At 41.4% G+C, this 17,209-nt stretch overlaps 1 protein-coding gene across 1 annotated transcript; it reads right to left on the reverse strand.

The window, feature by feature from the left end:
* Positions 1-2,522: 2,522 nt before the first annotated feature.
* Positions 2,523-13,481, reverse strand: LOC129201501 (killer cell lectin-like receptor subfamily F member 1). The gene is made up of 7 exons (XM_054812911.1): positions 13,332-13,481; positions 7,705-7,782; positions 6,450-6,548; positions 5,478-5,624; positions 4,323-4,474; positions 3,512-3,624; positions 2,523-2,850 (listed from the first exon to the last, which is right to left on the reverse strand). The coding sequence occupies exons 1-7, from the start codon at positions 13,411-13,413 to the stop codon at positions 2,718-2,720; spliced, it is 804 nt and encodes a 267-aa protein (XP_054668886.1). The 5' UTR covers positions 13,414-13,481; the 3' UTR covers positions 2,523-2,717.
* Positions 13,482-17,209: the final 3,728 nt, after the last annotated feature.

Genomic DNA, 17,209 nt, shown 5'->3' on the forward strand with positions numbered 1-17,209 from the left:
TCCTCGCTGGTGGGGCGGTGTGAGGAGCAGCAAAGGCCTTGGCTCTGCGTAAGCACTGCTCAGCAGTAATGAAAACATCTCTGTGTTATCAACACTGTTTTCAGCACAAATTCAAAACAGAGCCCCATACTAGTTACTGTGAAGAAAATTAACTCCATCCCAGCCAAACCCAGCACAAGAGCCCTCATGCTGTGCCAGTGGAACGTAACAGACTGCATCACATGCTTGGTCTCTTTCCACTGAAGTTCTCTACACCTTTTCAACTTTCACTTATAAGCTCCTACTATGCTCCTGGCATCTCTGTCTGTCCATAATTAAATGAGGTGTTACCCGTCAGTGTCCATAGATGGAGAGGTGTCAGTATGTTGGTATTATCATATTGCTCATGAGCATTTTGTTTCACAGCTGCAGTCATGTGCGTGCTAAAGCTGTGGTACTTTACACCAAGAGCTCATGTGTGTGAATATCTGTTGGTTACTCTTCTCAAGTTGCTAGACATTAATCACAGCCCTCCATGGAGGCACTGGACATCTAGTGCTGGTATAAGACAATGTACCTGGGAAACTGCAGCTGCCTTTAATTATGTGTATCATAGCAAAGATGAGCTAAAGGCTCTACATTTCAAAAGTCATGATGGACTTGTTTCTCTCTCTCTCATTGCTAATAAGGACTTTAATTCCAGTCTGTGCATTTTTTGTTAGCACCTTGGATTTTAATGTTACTTTTTTTTGGTTGTTGCAAACACAGCTAACCCCATATAGCTAGCATAAAAGTACATAAAATTATAGTAAAACTCCGGGAACTTAGAATCTCCCCCTGACTGGCCCCAAAAGGGCCTTGAGGTCCCTTCTGCTATAAATTATTGCATAATTCTATGAAATGAGGTAAGAATTCAGCTTCTTATTGTGGAAAGCACAACATAGTAAACTTCAGGGGCATTTGAAGAAATCCTGCCTGAAATTGAATGATGGTGGGTAAAATGAAAATTTACTTAAGCAAGCCTGTCTGTAAGCATGGATAAGTAGATTTTACACCTTTGCAAGACAGCAGTATGTAAGTATGAGAGTGCCTCAGCTGCTTTGCTCCACAGTCTGAGAATATGAGATTAGAGATCCACAGTTTAGAAAGGGGACTAATTTTTGAGCTTTCTGAATATTAGCTTTTGCATCAGAAGTGTTTGATACTTTATTCACAGAAAATGTTGGTTTGGTTACCAGTTGAACTGTCCAGCCCGTCATGTAGGTAGGACTCAGCTGTCCCATCCAGGGGATGGGACAGGGCTGGAGGCAGGTACGTCATTGACAGAGCTTGGGCAGAGGCTGGAGACCCAGAGAGGCTCAGGAGGAGAGGCTGGTGAGGACCCTTAAGGCCTATCAGAGCGCTCAGGGCCCTGGCAATACCCAGGAGGAGGTAGATGATTTGCAAACAGGAGGTTTATTACATCCCAACTTCCATTGTCCTCTATGTTATTTTTTTAATTTCCCTGTTTACACATTACTTGATTTCCTCACTGTTGCAACACAAGTCGCTGGACATATCTCAACAATGGTGCAAAGATTTGCCTTGCATTTGGCACTCGGATTTTAAAGACACATGCTAACTACAGAGCTAGAGGAGTTATTACCTTTATTAGACTAAGGTGTTTTTAAAAGCTGAAACAAATGATATGTCTGATTTCTTAAAAATCAATTCATTACATTATTTGGGGTTTTTTTTCAAATACATGAATCTAATAAAGGCACTAAATCAGACTGCTTTTAACATTTTTGTATTCTAGATCCGGAAATAGTGTGTGTCCATGACACTTGAATGCCCAAGCAATGTATTTACTGAGTGCACCCACAGGCATTAATTTCACCAGCCTTTAGCTTCAGTACCTCATCGTCATACCTTCCAGGCAGTAACTATGGTTCCGCATTAAAGAACTTGCAATGTAAAGGGACAAAATATAGGTGGAAAGGCAGACTATCATCTTCATTTCCTTGCACTGCAATGTCCTTTTATGGTCCAAGCCCCTTCCCTAGTTAAGAGCTTTCTTTCAGATCCCAAGGTTCAGCATCAGAAGATAGGAGCCATCAGCTTATTAACCACAAGTGTTATGAGTCACTTCGTGCTTGGTCTGGTGTCTGTATACCCAGTAGCTGTGCAGATCAACTCTGAATAAGACACTGTCTAATAAATGCATTTTTCCCCAGCCCTTAAGTGGCTTCTGTAAGATGCAATTAGCCTGTAAGGAAAAAAAAAAAAACACAAACTTCAGAAAACACTAAAATATTGAAATCCAAATAAGTGCCTCTGCTCAGCAGCAGCTGCCTGAGGGGTATGTACAACAGCAGTGGGCTCCAACGCACTCTTCAGCCTCCGCAGATGACATCTTTCCTGCGCATCACGCAGTTCATGTGCACAGTGCTCATCCTCACATGAGTACCCCTTGTCCCCTGCCCTTTCCTAGAGGCAGCTGTTGCCAACATCTGTCCATGGGAAGGCTCAGCACCCCCAAATCCACAGGTGCTGACTTGCAATCCTGTTGCATGACCTTCACGCTGACACCTGGCAGTTTCCAGGTTCCCTGTTTGCATCAGACAAAGTCTTAGGGAGCACAGAACAGTGAAATGCAAATTTCTGTGCAAGTCTCATGAAATTATTTACATCACATGTTATTTTATCAGTGATGAGTCTTCTGACAAAAAGCTCTGCCTCCTGTCTGACAATTTGGCTCAGAGCGTCAACAAAGTTGCATTCTTCTTGCAGATCCACTTCTTTAAAGTCTGGCAGTTATCTGCTTGGATCATGTTTTTTCTTCTGTAAACAGCACAGTTCTTGTCAGTCTCAATCCTATTTATAGGTATCCTGGTGAGAAAACAAAAGAAATGCAATGAGTTGTCAGCTTTAAATTCAGTACTGGATAAAAATATTGATAATATCCTGAATGAAGGGTTTGGGTGACGCCCATTTGGTCACCCACTGAAGCACGGTTCTTCAACAGCCGTGCGTAGGTGGGATGGGCACCCACAGCAGAGGCTGCTGGCTGCTGAGGGATGGATGCCTAGGAACATTAGTGTGAGAAGGATGAGAAAACCTCTGCATGCAGCCACGATGATGAATTGTAATGGTAAGAGGAGGGGAAGGACCCTTCAGCTGCACAGATCCGAGCACCCATGCTATGTGACAGGCGTCACGTTCAATGGAGGCGGTCAACACATGGTCTGTAAAGTGAGAGTTTGTTGATTTTAGTGGGAGAAGTGTGTATTAATGTCCCTCTGCATTAATACATACATGAACTGAGTCTGTGGTTGGTCTTGCAGGCAGAAAACAAATCTGTTTCCAAAGGTGCCCAGCAGTAACCAGTTAACCTGAGCTGGCCATGAGATAGACCCTGAATAGGTGTCTGAGGCTGCAGGACTAGATCTGTGCTTTGGGAAACTAGCTTGGATTATTCAGAGTTGTATTTCCATGCAGAGTACAATAACTTTGCTATTGCTGAAGACAGCCTCCCCCCACAAATCATCACCTGTTTTCTTTTACTCCAGGATCGTCAGCTGAAGTCCATTGTTTCTTTATGTCTTCAATCTTCGTCCCAATCCAGATATATTTGGTATCTTTCTCTTTATTGTCTATAAATTCCTGTGAAACAAGTAGAAGCATGTTACCCAACAGCAGAGCTCTTCTGCTGTGCTCAGGTCACTGTCCTGTCTCACACACAGCTTTTCATGTAGTCCCTCACATGGAGAGCAAGGGCAGGTCTCCAACCAGGCAAAGCAGCCCATTACAGGAGCCCATATCCATGTGACCTGCCACAGAGTTTTGATTCAGGCTGGAACTCAGGCTGACTAGCTTCCTGTCAGCTGTCAACAAAAGCCCCTCGGTGATGCTCTTCACCCTAATGAGCCAGCTTGCAAAGCCTGGTCTTTAAGGTAATGATGAGTTTCTCAGAAGAGCCATTTGGTCATACCTTGCTATTCATTTTCCCAAAGGAAAATGAGAAGGAGGTTTGGCTCTTTGAATTTCCATTTAGTGGTTGAATCAGACCCCTCTTCCCAGAGCCAAGTAATGGAAATGGGTGGGAAGTCCTCAGCGTTTCCTCCTCCCAGTCAAAACTACTCTGACTTCCACACTTGCATGTCTTGTGCTTCTCCTCTTCAGCTCTACTCGGTTGTCACTCCCAAAACAAGCTCCCGTGCATGGAGAGTCAGATGCTCTGCACTTGATGGGGCTCTTGCTTGCCTGTATGTACACCTGACATCTGGGCCATGTTCACTGGGTGAGATGCTTGGCTGAGGCAGATGCCTGTCACACAATTTTAGGGCTGCTGCAAGACTCACCATCTCAATTTCATCTTCAATGACAAGAAGCTGGGATTTCCTGGCCAGACAGTTTTTCTTGCTGTCATGCCAGCTTACAGTGTCCTCAGAGAAGTAGTAACATCTCCTCCTGTGTAGTTGCCACCCAGGAGGACACAGCTCACATATTGCTCCTGTGGGTGGAGAGAGGGAACCATTAGCTCATACCGTGACTTGTTCCAGTTGCCTTGTAGCGTTTTACGTTCATGTGCCTGGCTGGTCCAAAAGCGGCCAGTCCCCACTCCCAAGAGTGTCTTCTCTGAGTGTGGAGGGAGCTTTGAAGGCTCCAATCCCCTCCTCAGCTTCCCGCTCCCTTGCCACGGTGCTATGCACTTCTGCACTCCCACTGCACACCATCGGGCTCTCCACCTCCCTGTGCACCTGCCTGGTGAAGAGCACCAGGAGGATCTAGAGAACTGCAGACGCTTTTTGTCCTCCCACATGCAGCCCTTGTGAGGAGACACTGTGCGATGTGACGTGATGTGGAGTGTGTGGATTTGACACATGATGTGACCGGAAAACACCGGCATTTAGATGACGTCCAAACTATGTCCATGGAGCTGGGGAAGGAACTGTGTTAAATAAGGGGAACACTGCTATTCCCAGGTCTACTTTCCATTTCACGCAGAGCATCTGGGTGGAACGTCCCCCACATTTTCTGTCTTGGCTTCCTCTAATGTTTCAAAGTAACATCATTACAATCAATCTTTAGAAAAAACATTAATATTTGCCAACAAATAATTGATCCACAATAAAAAGACTTGGAAGGTCTTCCCCTGCCTGATCCTTGCAAAAGGATAGGAAAGCTAAATTCCCTTCCACTCTTTGCGAACAATTATTGTCTGGAAAGTGTTCTCCAGGACAAGGGGAGGATCTACCATATATGGCATTTCTGACAGCATCTCCTGGCAGAAAAAAATGTAAAGAAAGTACTGGAAACTGTTTATACTGAAAGAGGAGCAAAACTATTGTCATTAAAATGTTTAGGTTAGATCTGGTCGTCACTTCTATGCAGGAACACCATGCTCCCTGGGTAGTACCAGTGAGTTCCCATAAACCACAGGCTGCCATAGAAATGGGAACAGAGACAACAGAAGTGTGCGTACAGCACATCCTCTTTGCTGTGAAAGGACTAACTTTCCTCATGCCGTCCGTCTTCACACAGTTCCTCCATGAGCCATTTCAGGGGCACAGCCGAGACCGTCTTCTCTGAAGAAACATGATTGCCAGTGCTATTTAGATAGTGAGGCAAACTTTCCGACTTTCCTGCTCTGTCCTTCAAAACTTGAACAAAACAAAACAAAACAAGATATTATGGTTAACAATGGGGTCAAGGAAAGGTAGTCTTTGTATCCAGTGTTATATTGTGAATGTGAGGATATGTGTGTGTGGTGTGTGTACACTGGGGAGGTATACACACTCAGTTGTGAGCAGACTTAGTGAGTATAACTGTCTGGCAAAGGGTGTAGCTGCTGAATAATATGGACGGCACAGGAAAAGAAAATAAGTTTGTCATTTTTGATAGTTGGATATATAAAGAATACACAATATTTTGGTGAGATTTTAGGGAAGGTTGGGATGTCCGTGGTTTTTCTGAAGTTTTTCAAAACTGTTTTCTCTTAGGAAATTAATATCTTCTCTGAAACAGCTCTTTTATAACTGGAGCATGCTGTGGATTATATTACTGGTACCAGGGAAGTCTGATGAAATGAAGTGATTTGAAGTCTGATTTTTATTTTATTCGTTCAATCCTACAAAGTAATTAAGTGAGATGGCCTCAAGGTAGCATCATGGATGCAACTTTTAACTTTTAAGTCACGAAGACCAAATGTTTTGACTGTCATAATGATTTGAAATCTGCTTCTACAGCCTTTCAGCATCACTGATGACAAGGTAGACTGTAGCAACTCCCCTTCATCTGTGCTATATATGATAAATGACAGGTAGCAAATGTTCCCTTTGGAACACTACATTTATTTTCCTGTATTTGTGTATAACTTGACACCTTTAATGTGACACTAAGGGAATTTTTCTTTTGTCATCACTCTGCTTGTGAGGTTTAGCCGTGTCTGCAACGAAGAGATGAAGCGGACAGTAGGATCTACTCACATTGCTTGGCTAGTATGGCTATGATGCCTAGCAGGACGAGCACAAGGACTCCCAGGGCCAGGGCCACGTAGAACCAGGCTGAGCGCCTGTGTCGACAACCTGAAAGGAGGCAGGAGGAAGAGCAGCTTAAGGTCTTTGCACTATTAAAATTAACACTGCCTTTATGTATGCTAGTTTCATACGTGGAAACAACAGAGAAATCATCTGCCTGACATCAGTCTTCTCTTTGAAGTATGCGGGGACATTTTACTTAGTAAAAATTTGCATCCATTTGGCATACATGAAAGTGAAATAGAAAGATTTTTTTTTCAGATAAATTAAATTATTTTCAATCAACCATTCCATCAAGAATTCTCTCTTTCTCCTTTGAGTTAATTTTTTCAAGCATTGCATCCTCCCACCTACCCACCCACACCCTGAAAGACCTTGCAGAGCAGTTCAGGGGAAGTATCAGGGACGGTCTGTGATATGTTCCTCCTCTCTGGTCACGCTCTCCTGTGTTAACATGCCTATCATGTGGCTGCAAGCTAACTTACCTGAATGCACAGAAAAGACAAAAAAAATCCCATGCCGACACCATAGCACAGTGAAGTATACATATGACCAAGCATCTCTCCAGCCGTTTGGCATTCATCAGCTTGTGAGAGTGAAACACTCAGGAAGAGGCAGGACCTGAGGAAATTTGGGGTCAAGGTGTTTCCACAAGCCACAGAGTCACACTTTCATAACTGCCATTTTCCTGACCTTGCATGTGTAAGATGAGCAACCGCACCGTTCTCTGGCTGCCTGAGATGTATTTTGTAATGTTCCCTTACAGCTCGCAGAGTTCTGTGGGCCTGACGTTGTCTGGCACGTGTCCTTCAGTACTTGTACAGAGAGGGTGGCAATCATCAGTGCACTAACTGCACACAGAGAGCTGGGTGTTATGCTACTTCCAAAGCCAAATGTGTCCCTGTTGCTGTTCCTGTAGAGACACTTACAGGAGGGTTCCAAAAAAATGTGGAATCTTACTTTCCTTTGCTAAATTTTCAATGTAGGCATTTTTAAAAAGTATTTTTAAAATCTCTTGCAGTATTATTTTTACAAGGAAAGTGTATAATCGGAGAACCCAGCCAAAAAAAAATATGAAATGATAAATCAGTTCTTTATTAAGAGATTGCATGTAAAGACTTTCGATAACAGGTTTTACTGTTGGGTAATAGGAAAGACTAAATCTATAATTAGTAACCAACAACCAAACAAAATAGCACACTACCAGGAGAGGAAGTCTCTGATCTGCTGCTCCCTTTGGGTTTCGGCTTCATGCGCAGCTCAGCATATGTGATCAAGTTTCCTGTAAGGAGTAGGGAAATGCTGACATTTGTGGTTGTGCAAGCCATGAAGTGGAGAAACAATAAAGAAAGAATTACATAGATGACTGAGGCTGTATAAAAAGGGGCATGTGTTTCCAGAGCTGCTAGTTCAGCTCTTTTCTTTTCTTTTTTTTTTTTTTTAAGAAACAACAGGCAAGATGATGACTTATCATTTCCTGCTGCTGTCAGGAAGTAACTAAAAGCCTCCTCCATAATCTTTGCTTGAACTACGTGGGTCCTGTGTGTCTGGACCAGGAGGCAGACAGACAGACGGATGGGTAAGACCTGGTTACTATCTGTAGCAAACATCCTATTTGTTGCTAAGCCATCTCAGGAGGTATCATAGGGGCTTAAGGGGCATCAGAGCTGTGACCGCTTCGTGGAGTAGGGAGACCTCAAAGGGAAAACTGCCACTCAGAGAAATGCTTCTGCAGCAAGGCGGTTCTTGGGGGCATTCCTGACTTGTGAATGTTTCTGCCAGGATATTAGGTGATGCCTGTAATAGCAGAGGAATGGACCTGATGGTTGAAGACATCCCTTTCCAGATGCACGTTGCCAAAACAAAACAAAGAAGCCATTAAAGCAGCACGGTGTGAATTAGATGCACATGGATTCTTTCTGAACACATTTTCGATTTTGTTTTAGCTGGGTATTTTGTAGAGCTACTGGCTAGTTTTATGGAAGATATTTGGACCTTTGGTAGACTGATCTTCTTTCAATAAATGGTGAGATTTTATCAATCTGAATCAATAAAAAGCTTCCGTGCTACAGCCTTAGTTTGTGATCACTGGGGCTTTTAAAAAGAAGTAAGCAATTTGTGTTGTGTAAAATCTCACTCATCAGGGGAAAACTTGGCAGAAGAAGAGATTCTCATTAGGCTAAAATGAGGTAGCATTTGATATGAGAATTGCTAAGGTGCGGAGAGGTTTTACAGTAAGAAAAATACTGAGGACCTGATTGGCAAATAAGGTTTATTCATGCAGGTAAGATATTCTATGCTTTAGAGAACCTGCCCTAATACACTTTGCTGTTTGCATTATTACAATTTTTTAGTTCAACAAACTACAGAAAATTTGTAAATTATATTTAACTTTATAGATAAGTCACTGTTCTCAAACAGAAATGCTCATAAGTGTTTTTCTTCTTAGAATGTAAATATTTTCAAAGAACAGTCAGAGCTTTTAAACTTTTAAATGCACTAGCCTTATAAAGGGACACAATTCTTCTAAAATAGGTGCTTAAGAAAATCTGCTACTATTGCTAAGTATTCTCTCTCTCAAATAAATATCCATTCATTTAAAGAATATCTCTCAGACTGTATGAAAAAATAAATATTATCTGCACAAACCTCGAAGAGTCAGGCTTTACAGCCATGGGGCTCTTGCAATCAGCTGGACGCCAGGTTGAGCATGAGCCCACAGTGCACCCTTGTCATCAGCGGGGCTGTGTTTGGAGAGCCCTGGCCTGCAGAGCAGGGGAAGTTCCCGTGCTGTTCCACTTGCTGCAGCTGCAGCCACACCTGGAATGTTGTGTCCAGATGTGGGCCGCCCTGCTCAGGGGGGAATGGGGAAAGCTCGTGAGGGTCCGGCAGAAGGTGGACCTGGCCAGCCCCTGGAGGGACCGAGGAGGCTAAGGAGGGGAATAAATTATTCTTTAGTAAACTAGAAAGTGAAAACTGTCTGAGCCTTTCATTAGAAAATGGATTTCCAGGCTATATTTATCCTTGCTTGTATTTTTGGAAGACTTTTCTACTTTTGAACATCTGTTTTGAACCGCATGCACCACAGTAGCATCTGCTAGCCCAGCAAAGCATGTGCACAGACAGTACCACCTACTAACTCCTCCTCAACATGCTCTGCTTGAGCATCCAAGAATCACCTCGTCCTTGTAATGCAAAGCACGTGACTGACAGCTGAAGTCCAACTGATTGTGCAACAACCTGATGTTGACTGTCTCATTGGAACAGGATCACAACAAATCCATTTTAATCACTTTTCTGGGTGCAGCCTCCCAAACTTACAGCTGCAGACATTTTGTATTGCTAAGTTGTGTTAAATGTTATTTAACACCATTAGTGCATTCTGTCAAGTTTATCCCAATAGTTTTCAATGAGTAAGCTTTCCTTTTCATTACATTGCAAACTGACACATTCTTTGCAACTGTCCCACCAGCGATTTTTATATCTTTTTATTTATTCTCATAAAATACATTTAATAGACTTTGAGATAAGAACAGCATTTGGGAGAACTTCAACAAACTCTGCATAATTTGACCAAACCGAGTCCCTTTCTCATGGATAAGGAAAAGCTAAAAAAAAAAAAAAAAAAAGAGGTGGGCAGTGGATCTGTAAAGGGACTTTCATTCTCAAATCCAAATTTTACATATTTCAAACACTTACTCAACTACTAGAGAACCTTGGCAGAAGTTCAGCTCCCCACGTGTTTACCTCTCATGTGCTCTAGATCTTGACAGCAACTATGTTTTAGTAGGGCAAATTAGCTATGCCCCTGACTCACGTTTTTTAGTATCTGCTCCAAAAAATTGCATCTAGTGGTCTGAAACTTGCACAAAATGCAGCCAGGAGGTGGTGGGCATGTTCTGTTTTCCCAAAGTCTAGTGATCTGAAGTCTTGCCTAAAGTCTGGGAATCTACCACTCAGAGCGTTCATCTCCCAAATTTGCAGCTGTAATTAAACCCAGCTCTCCCTCCCCTGAGGTGAGAGTTTTAACCATGCAGTGTTTCCCGTCATGCCCATCTCGAAGCTGCTTCTTTTTCCGCAAAATAGTCAGACATCCCCGGCCAAGAGCAAGACCGGCATAAGATCTGGCAAAGGGTACTAGCCAGCCTCCAGCGAACATTTCAGTATGTCACAGAGTCGGGATAGAGCCAAAGGGAGAGCTCGCGATCCTTGCCACAGAAAGTCCCATCACCTTTGAGCTGAGACCCTCACTTTGAGAATCAGCTTCGAATTCCTGCTCCAAACTGGAGGAAGCACTGAAACCTCTGCACATAGAGGGGGACATGCTGTAAGTGTGTTTGGTATGCAGAAGCTGTCCTGTCCGAAGCAACCTTGAGCCCAGTCCGTGCAGGAGACAGCTCTATCTGGCTTGCAGGGAAGGACCTAACTCCCAGAAACGGCTGGCTGAGCAGCACCTTGCGTTCTTGCTCTATCCTACTAGCTACGTTGGGCAGTTCCTAGCTCGCCATGCTGGGATCCTAGATTGTCCTCCTTTAGCTATCAAGAAATGCAGGGCACCTCAGCGGGGGTCCACTCTGCAGTGGGGAACCTCAACACTAATCATTGCTTTACTTACGCTGAGCTTAAGTCTGTTTTGTGAACATTGCTCAACATGCCCGTCACCTTTCCGGATTTTTTTCCTGAATTTTCTACCAAGGTTTTAAAAATCACAGAACTAATTCTGTGGAAAAAAATGCATTTTCTCCCATTCTTCCTATGGTAAAAGTAACTCTTCTTTTTGGAGAACTTCTTGTAATAAAAGAACATTCACCACCTGGATAAGTACGTGTGAATTTCGGTAAAAGCGTTAAAACTTCAAGGAAGGAACAAGCGCCTGAAATTGTTCATTTGAATTTTTAAAGCATGATAATATGGCTCAAGTTCTTGTCTATTTTAATAGCAATACACCCCATGTTAATATATGTTAATGATGAAGACAGAAATAATTGTCATCAAGGAGATATTTCTAGCATGTTCTATACTGATATGAGGTCCAATGCTGCTTAACGCTATTTGGTGCTTTTTCCATTTGTTTCAAAGTAAGTAGAAAAATAATTGCTAATAAAATCTGAAAGTAACAGAAAGGTTAACAAAACAATCAATAAAGGCAGCCATAATGACAGCCCAGTAAGTTCAAGCCCAGTCAAGCAAAACATGTTTGAGTGTAACCAGATATAAGGATGGGGAAAAGGTGATAATGGGAGTTATAAACAGTGAACAAAATACTATTTAAGAGATTTTTGTCTCTGTATAACTGAGACAGCATAACTGAGACTTAGAGTAATACTGGTTATATCTCTAGTAACCAGTTTTTTTAAAGGAGACGCAGACACTGGAGAATGAACAGAAAAACATCCAAAAAATAATTTAAGTTCTTCAGAAAGTTAGAGGAAAAGATTTAAAGGCAAAAGGACACTGAGAAATTACTTGATTAGTGTGGCCAGTAACTTCATGTGAGAAAATATTGAGTGCTAAAATCTATTTGACAAAGTTTTAACAAGAACCATCTAGATTTTAACAACTTCCATTCGAAATTAAAGCCTGGCCTATTCAAATTCAAGTTTTTCCTTTATACAGCATGATCAAGGGACATTTTTTGAAGTCTTCAAATCAAGATTTGATGTCTGTCTCCCTCTGCAAATAAATGATATCACCTTAGAAACTGGGTAAAATTCTAGGCAAACCCTCTGTGCTTTGCGTTGTACAGGTTACAGTAGTACAACCAATATCCATGGATGCATGAACATACAGTCTAAGGTAGTATTTTCTGTTAGATATGTAACAGAGTAAACTCACTTTTATTTTTTAGATACAGGTCTCGTAAAAATATGAAAAAATATTTTTTCTCATCTTTTAAGTACATGCATTCAGAGCACCATCATCACTATTAATCTACATCGTAAGTACAACATCTTCAAAAAATGTTCGTTACATGTTGTTTCCTTAAGTAATTAAATACATTAATTACTAATGAACCTTGAAAGCATGAAAATATCATCTTACTCTGACCACAAGCATTTCCTATTTGCTCATAGCGAGAAGTTGTCATTCATATTAGCTGTGATCCAGAATTTTGACAAAATGCTTTCATGAATGAATTATTGCATTTTTTCCATGTAGTGGAAATTTTATTTCTTAAAAAAATTTGGTTTAAATCATTTCTTTACCCTGAATATTGACTTAACCCTTTGTCTTTTGTTACCAATATGTGAAGTGATCGCAGATTGATAATGTGGTTCTGGGAAATCAATACTGGAAAATTAAAGAGGAAGAGCAGGAGGGTTTTAGGAGTCATTCGGTACTTTCTTCAGTGACAGTGACTGCACTTTCGACTGCCACTAGTTTTCTGATTGACTAGTTAATTTACTACACCTTTTCCATGAAGACATTGTAAAATGCATTGATCTGATTTTTGGACTAGGTCATAATTTGGTGGAGCATATTCTAACAGGTTTTTGATCATGATGTTCATATGTAAAAAAGAGATTATGCTCATTATTCAAAAATGAACATTTTTTGTTTCTCATTCTGTTATTTAAAACAAGGGGCCAGAACTGAGACACTACTCCATAGTGATACTGACTTAGGAGTAGCTTTGGTGGTTTGTATCTCATGAGGATCTCTTCCACCATTTGCAAGTTTTCACCCTTCCCGTAACTTCTGCATTCAACATTTTATAGCATTCTTCTAGTATTATCCAGTGACAATTTTGAAAATGAAAGAGAGAGAGAGAGAAAGAGAGAGCACACGAGAAAAAATAGTGTACGCCCAAGAGCCGAGTAGATGTTTTACCTGAAACCGGTGTCCGAGAAGGAATGTGTGGTCTTTCCCTCGGTAGCATTGCCACGTCCACATACGTGATATCACCTGCCATTGATGAGCAAGTCCCTCTGAGTTATGGAACGGGCTGGTTTAATACAGTGGGTTGCATCCTGTATTAGCTTTGCCAGCCTCCAGAAGTATACATACACTGTGATATGACTCTGAGCAAGGCTGAAAAACAGATAAAAGGAAGGAAGTTACTTCTGTCAATACAGCTTCAAAGCCTATTTTCAGCCACCATTCTGTCTCTTCTTGTATGATCTCTTGCCCTTCAGAATACAGAAGAAAATGAAGACTAAAAACCATTCTTTTTATTAATATTTTTAAAAGTATTTTTGGCCAAAGCAGAGCAAAATTTCTAAGGAATACCCAAAAATGGACTGGCACAGGTACAAAAGCTTTGCTGGTTCTCATGAGAATAGCTAAAGCAGTACAATCTGTGTTGTGGATGCATTATGCTCATGTGCATGATCTTACAAAGCCTATTCACCTAAAAGGAAGATAAACAAGATATATATCAGTATAAAATATTTTGGGGTTAATGTAACTGCAGCAACAGTTAAAGCTATAAAAATGTAACTCAAATTCTAACCTGCTCCATCCACCAAGTACTATAATGGTTTAACAACTAAATTCAGATTATATTAATGATGCATTAAATTTAACTCAAAATAAAATTAAAAGTTATATGATCAATGCCTTTTAAAAGAATGTTTCAACACTTTACTGTAACAGTAGTTACAAGGACCAGAGCTGCTGTTCCTCAGTTGCTCGAGCTATCCCCTGCTTCACCCAGCAGCTCCACAGGCAGAAAGCCTGAGCTGTCTTTAACGCCTTGTTCATGAACCATGTGTTTCCTACAGCATATTTTGATGACAATGTTTTTGTCATCTATTTTGGGGAAAAAAAAAAAAAAACCAAACCCCCAAAAAACCCCCAACACAACACCACCAAAAGCCCCACAGATTTTAATTGAAACTTAAAGCCCTTCTAAACCCTAAAAATATATTTCAGAACACACAGACATGAAGTCCTGTGCATGCAGTCCTGACATTTCCTGCTAAGAGCTACGTTATTGCTTTTGTGCTTTATTCCCACTTAGAAAACTCCTTCTGAGTTTGACACATGCAGGCTTTACAAACCCACATGGGTCAATTGAATGTTTCTATTCTGTGCTATAGCCTATTCACCTTTTCTGTTACATTCAGTGTGACCTACAACACTCTAGATTAAAATGAAAAAAAGTTTATTTTCGTGATCTTCTATTACTGATCTTTTCCCTTCCTACTTTCAACGTTGGTAACAGTGTTAAGTGCAGAAACAAAAAGGTTTAGGGAAAAAAATGAACCTTTGATAGTCATGGAACAGATTACTCAGAAGTGCTGCTCAGGTACAGTCTATATGCAACATATCTAAATCATTGTTGCTCTATCATCAGCCACAAAGTGATCAGTATGCAGATGTGGATACTGTTAACTGGATACTGATAAGGCTTGTTTCATGACAACCTACATACCAGCCATATGACTGGTCCTAACCCGAAACAAAACTTTTCTCCTCTGACTGAATCACTTTCCATTGTTTCCCCCTGAACTTACCATCCTTTACAGCAGGATATTTAGGCTCTGAAATGGAAAAGAAAAAAAAAAAAAAAAAAAAGACCCCACAAAAACTCAACCCAAACCAAACCCCACTTTCCTTATTTGGTCTTTTTTTAAAAAAAACTTTAGTCCATAAAGGAGAGCTAGAAGGCCAAACGGGTTGCTTGAACTCTCAGTCTCTCTTTCCATCACTGCATATACACCTAAGCAGTCTTTTTTCACATCACTCTCTTCTAAATGATTCAAAACCATCAAGATGTAATCGCATATAGTCAGTGTAAGCATGAGTCTTTTTGAGCAAGTGGAAAAAAACAGTGTTTCTATTTTAAGGGAACATGTCTTCTCCTCTCCTCTCCTCTGAAAAACACATTTTCAGACACAAGAGCAATCTCAGTAAGAGTGCAGTGCAGACTAGGCAATTATATCCTTTGTGACCTAGCAGATTCTCACTTCCCTCAAGAAAATGACAAATGCACAGTTATTTTCCAGAGTAAACTTACAAAATAGCCAGTTTTATTTTGGATTTGAAGTCTACATGCTGTGTTCACTATTAGGACTAATAATGTAAAGGAAATTGAATTTTAATTTCTAGAAGGAATAGGTGAGTAGAAGCCTTTGCATGGCATTTTTCTTGAATTCTTTCTATCCTGCTGGAAAACTATGATTTTTCTTTTCCTCACTTCTAAAATGGATATTGCACTGCTACAGAATTTTCATTTAATAAGTATTTTCTTTAGTGTTAATAATTTTAGCTCTGTAAGTATTTTCATTATTTTCTTTGCTTTAATTTTAAATTCTAGCTTTATTTATGAATACCCAGATGTGGGTCACACATCTGACCCACTGACCTCTCATTGCCAATAGCACTTTCAGAAGAAAAAATCCAGGCTGTTGTAGGAAATGGCAACCATAGAAACAAGAGATACTTGTTGGCAAAATGACCTACTGCTCATAAAGATGATGGAAAGCCCTCTCTTTCCTGCCCGTGTATCTGAGGGTGGCAGCTCCACTCAGATCAATAAGCCAGGTGTCCAGGGCTAAGCAGCACTGCCAGCTTGTGTATTGTAGGATCATGGAGTCATCTGGGGAGGAAGGGACCTCTGGGATCTTCTAGTCCAACCCCTGCTCAAAGCAGGGCTAATTCCACAGCTAGATCGGTTTGCTCAGGGCTTTCTCCAGGTAGGTTTTAGAAATCTCCACGGACAGAGATCCCATGACCTCCCTGGGCACCTGTTGGCGTGCTGCACCATTCTCAGGAAGGAAGAAATCTTTTCCTTCTGCCTGGTCACAATTTCTGGGCTGCAACCTGTACCCATTGCTTCTTGTCCTTTTGCTGTGCCCCTTTGAGAAGAGACTGCCTCTGACTTCTCCGTAACCCTCTTCTTGTTATCTAACAGAATACTGCAGACAAGCTAACAGGCTAATGTTAAACTTTCTAAAGCAAGCCTCTTTCACTATATGCCATGTATCTTAAAATAAATTGTTGGTATTTTTTGTAAATTCTGCTAAACAGAGTTCTTCTGCTTTGTGCAGACAGTGTCACAGCTGCACTTTTCTCATTTGAATAACCCCAGAAGCTGAAGACGTCTTTTGCTTGTGACAACACGCTGCTGCCTACTGGTGTATTTTGCAGAATAAATGCTTCAGAACCAGAGCCTGGTTCAGCCTAGTCATTCCCTCGTTGTCATCTTTTCACATCTAATCATTCAGTAGTTTGTTCGGTTTGTGACACCTGGGGGAAAAAACGTTGCTTAAATATCAAAATGCTTCTTCACAAGCCTAGGTCACAGCTGTAATCCGGGATATGTATCCATGTGACCTAACTTCTCCCAGGATCCACCCTCACCTCATGTTTTTTGACTTCACCTGGTAGAGCCTTGCCTCACCCTCTTCTTTCCTCCCAGCCACCCGGTTAATATGCTTAGTTTACAGTACACGAACGCTGGTGAGGCCAGTAAAACAGCAGGGCTTGCTGTGCATTAGTCAGCCGCGTGTCGGGGAGCAGGGGGTAGTGATTTGTTAGCCTTGAGTTCTCGGACTGTTTGCCAAAATATGGAGATATTTGGTGGTTCAGGCTTTCTTGGAGCATCTGCTGCCTCAGGGAAAGATGGTGGGGTTGTTGTCTAGGATTCCTCTGCACATCATTTAGAGTTTGGCAGTCTGGAGCTTCAGTGGCTCTGTTTAGGTAGGCAAATGAATACGAGCTCACACTCTTCCCCATCTTGACACGTGCTCTTGATTGCACAT

Source organism: Grus americana, chromosome 1 (assembly GCF_028858705.1).
Source record: "Grus americana isolate bGruAme1 chromosome 1, bGruAme1.mat, whole genome shotgun sequence".
In the NCBI taxonomy this organism is placed as follows: domain Eukaryota; kingdom Metazoa; phylum Chordata; class Aves; order Gruiformes; family Gruidae; genus Grus; species Grus americana.

What these genes read in the sequence shown, in the direction of transcription:
- LOC129201501 (XM_054812911.1), bottom strand. Translation starts at nt 13,413, where the DNA reads ATGGCAGGTGATATCACGTATGTGGACGTGGCAATGCTACCGAGGGAA. An exon ending in AGACGGACGGCATGAGGAAA is followed by an intron (nt 4,475 to 5,477) that starts GTTAGTCCTTTC and finishes CTCCACCCACAG; the next exon opens with GAGCAATATGTGAGCTGTGT. An exon ending in TTGAAGATGAAATTGAGATG is followed by an intron (nt 3,625 to 4,322) that starts GTGAGTCTTGCA and finishes CTTGTTTCACAG; the next exon opens with GAATTTATAGACAATAAAGA.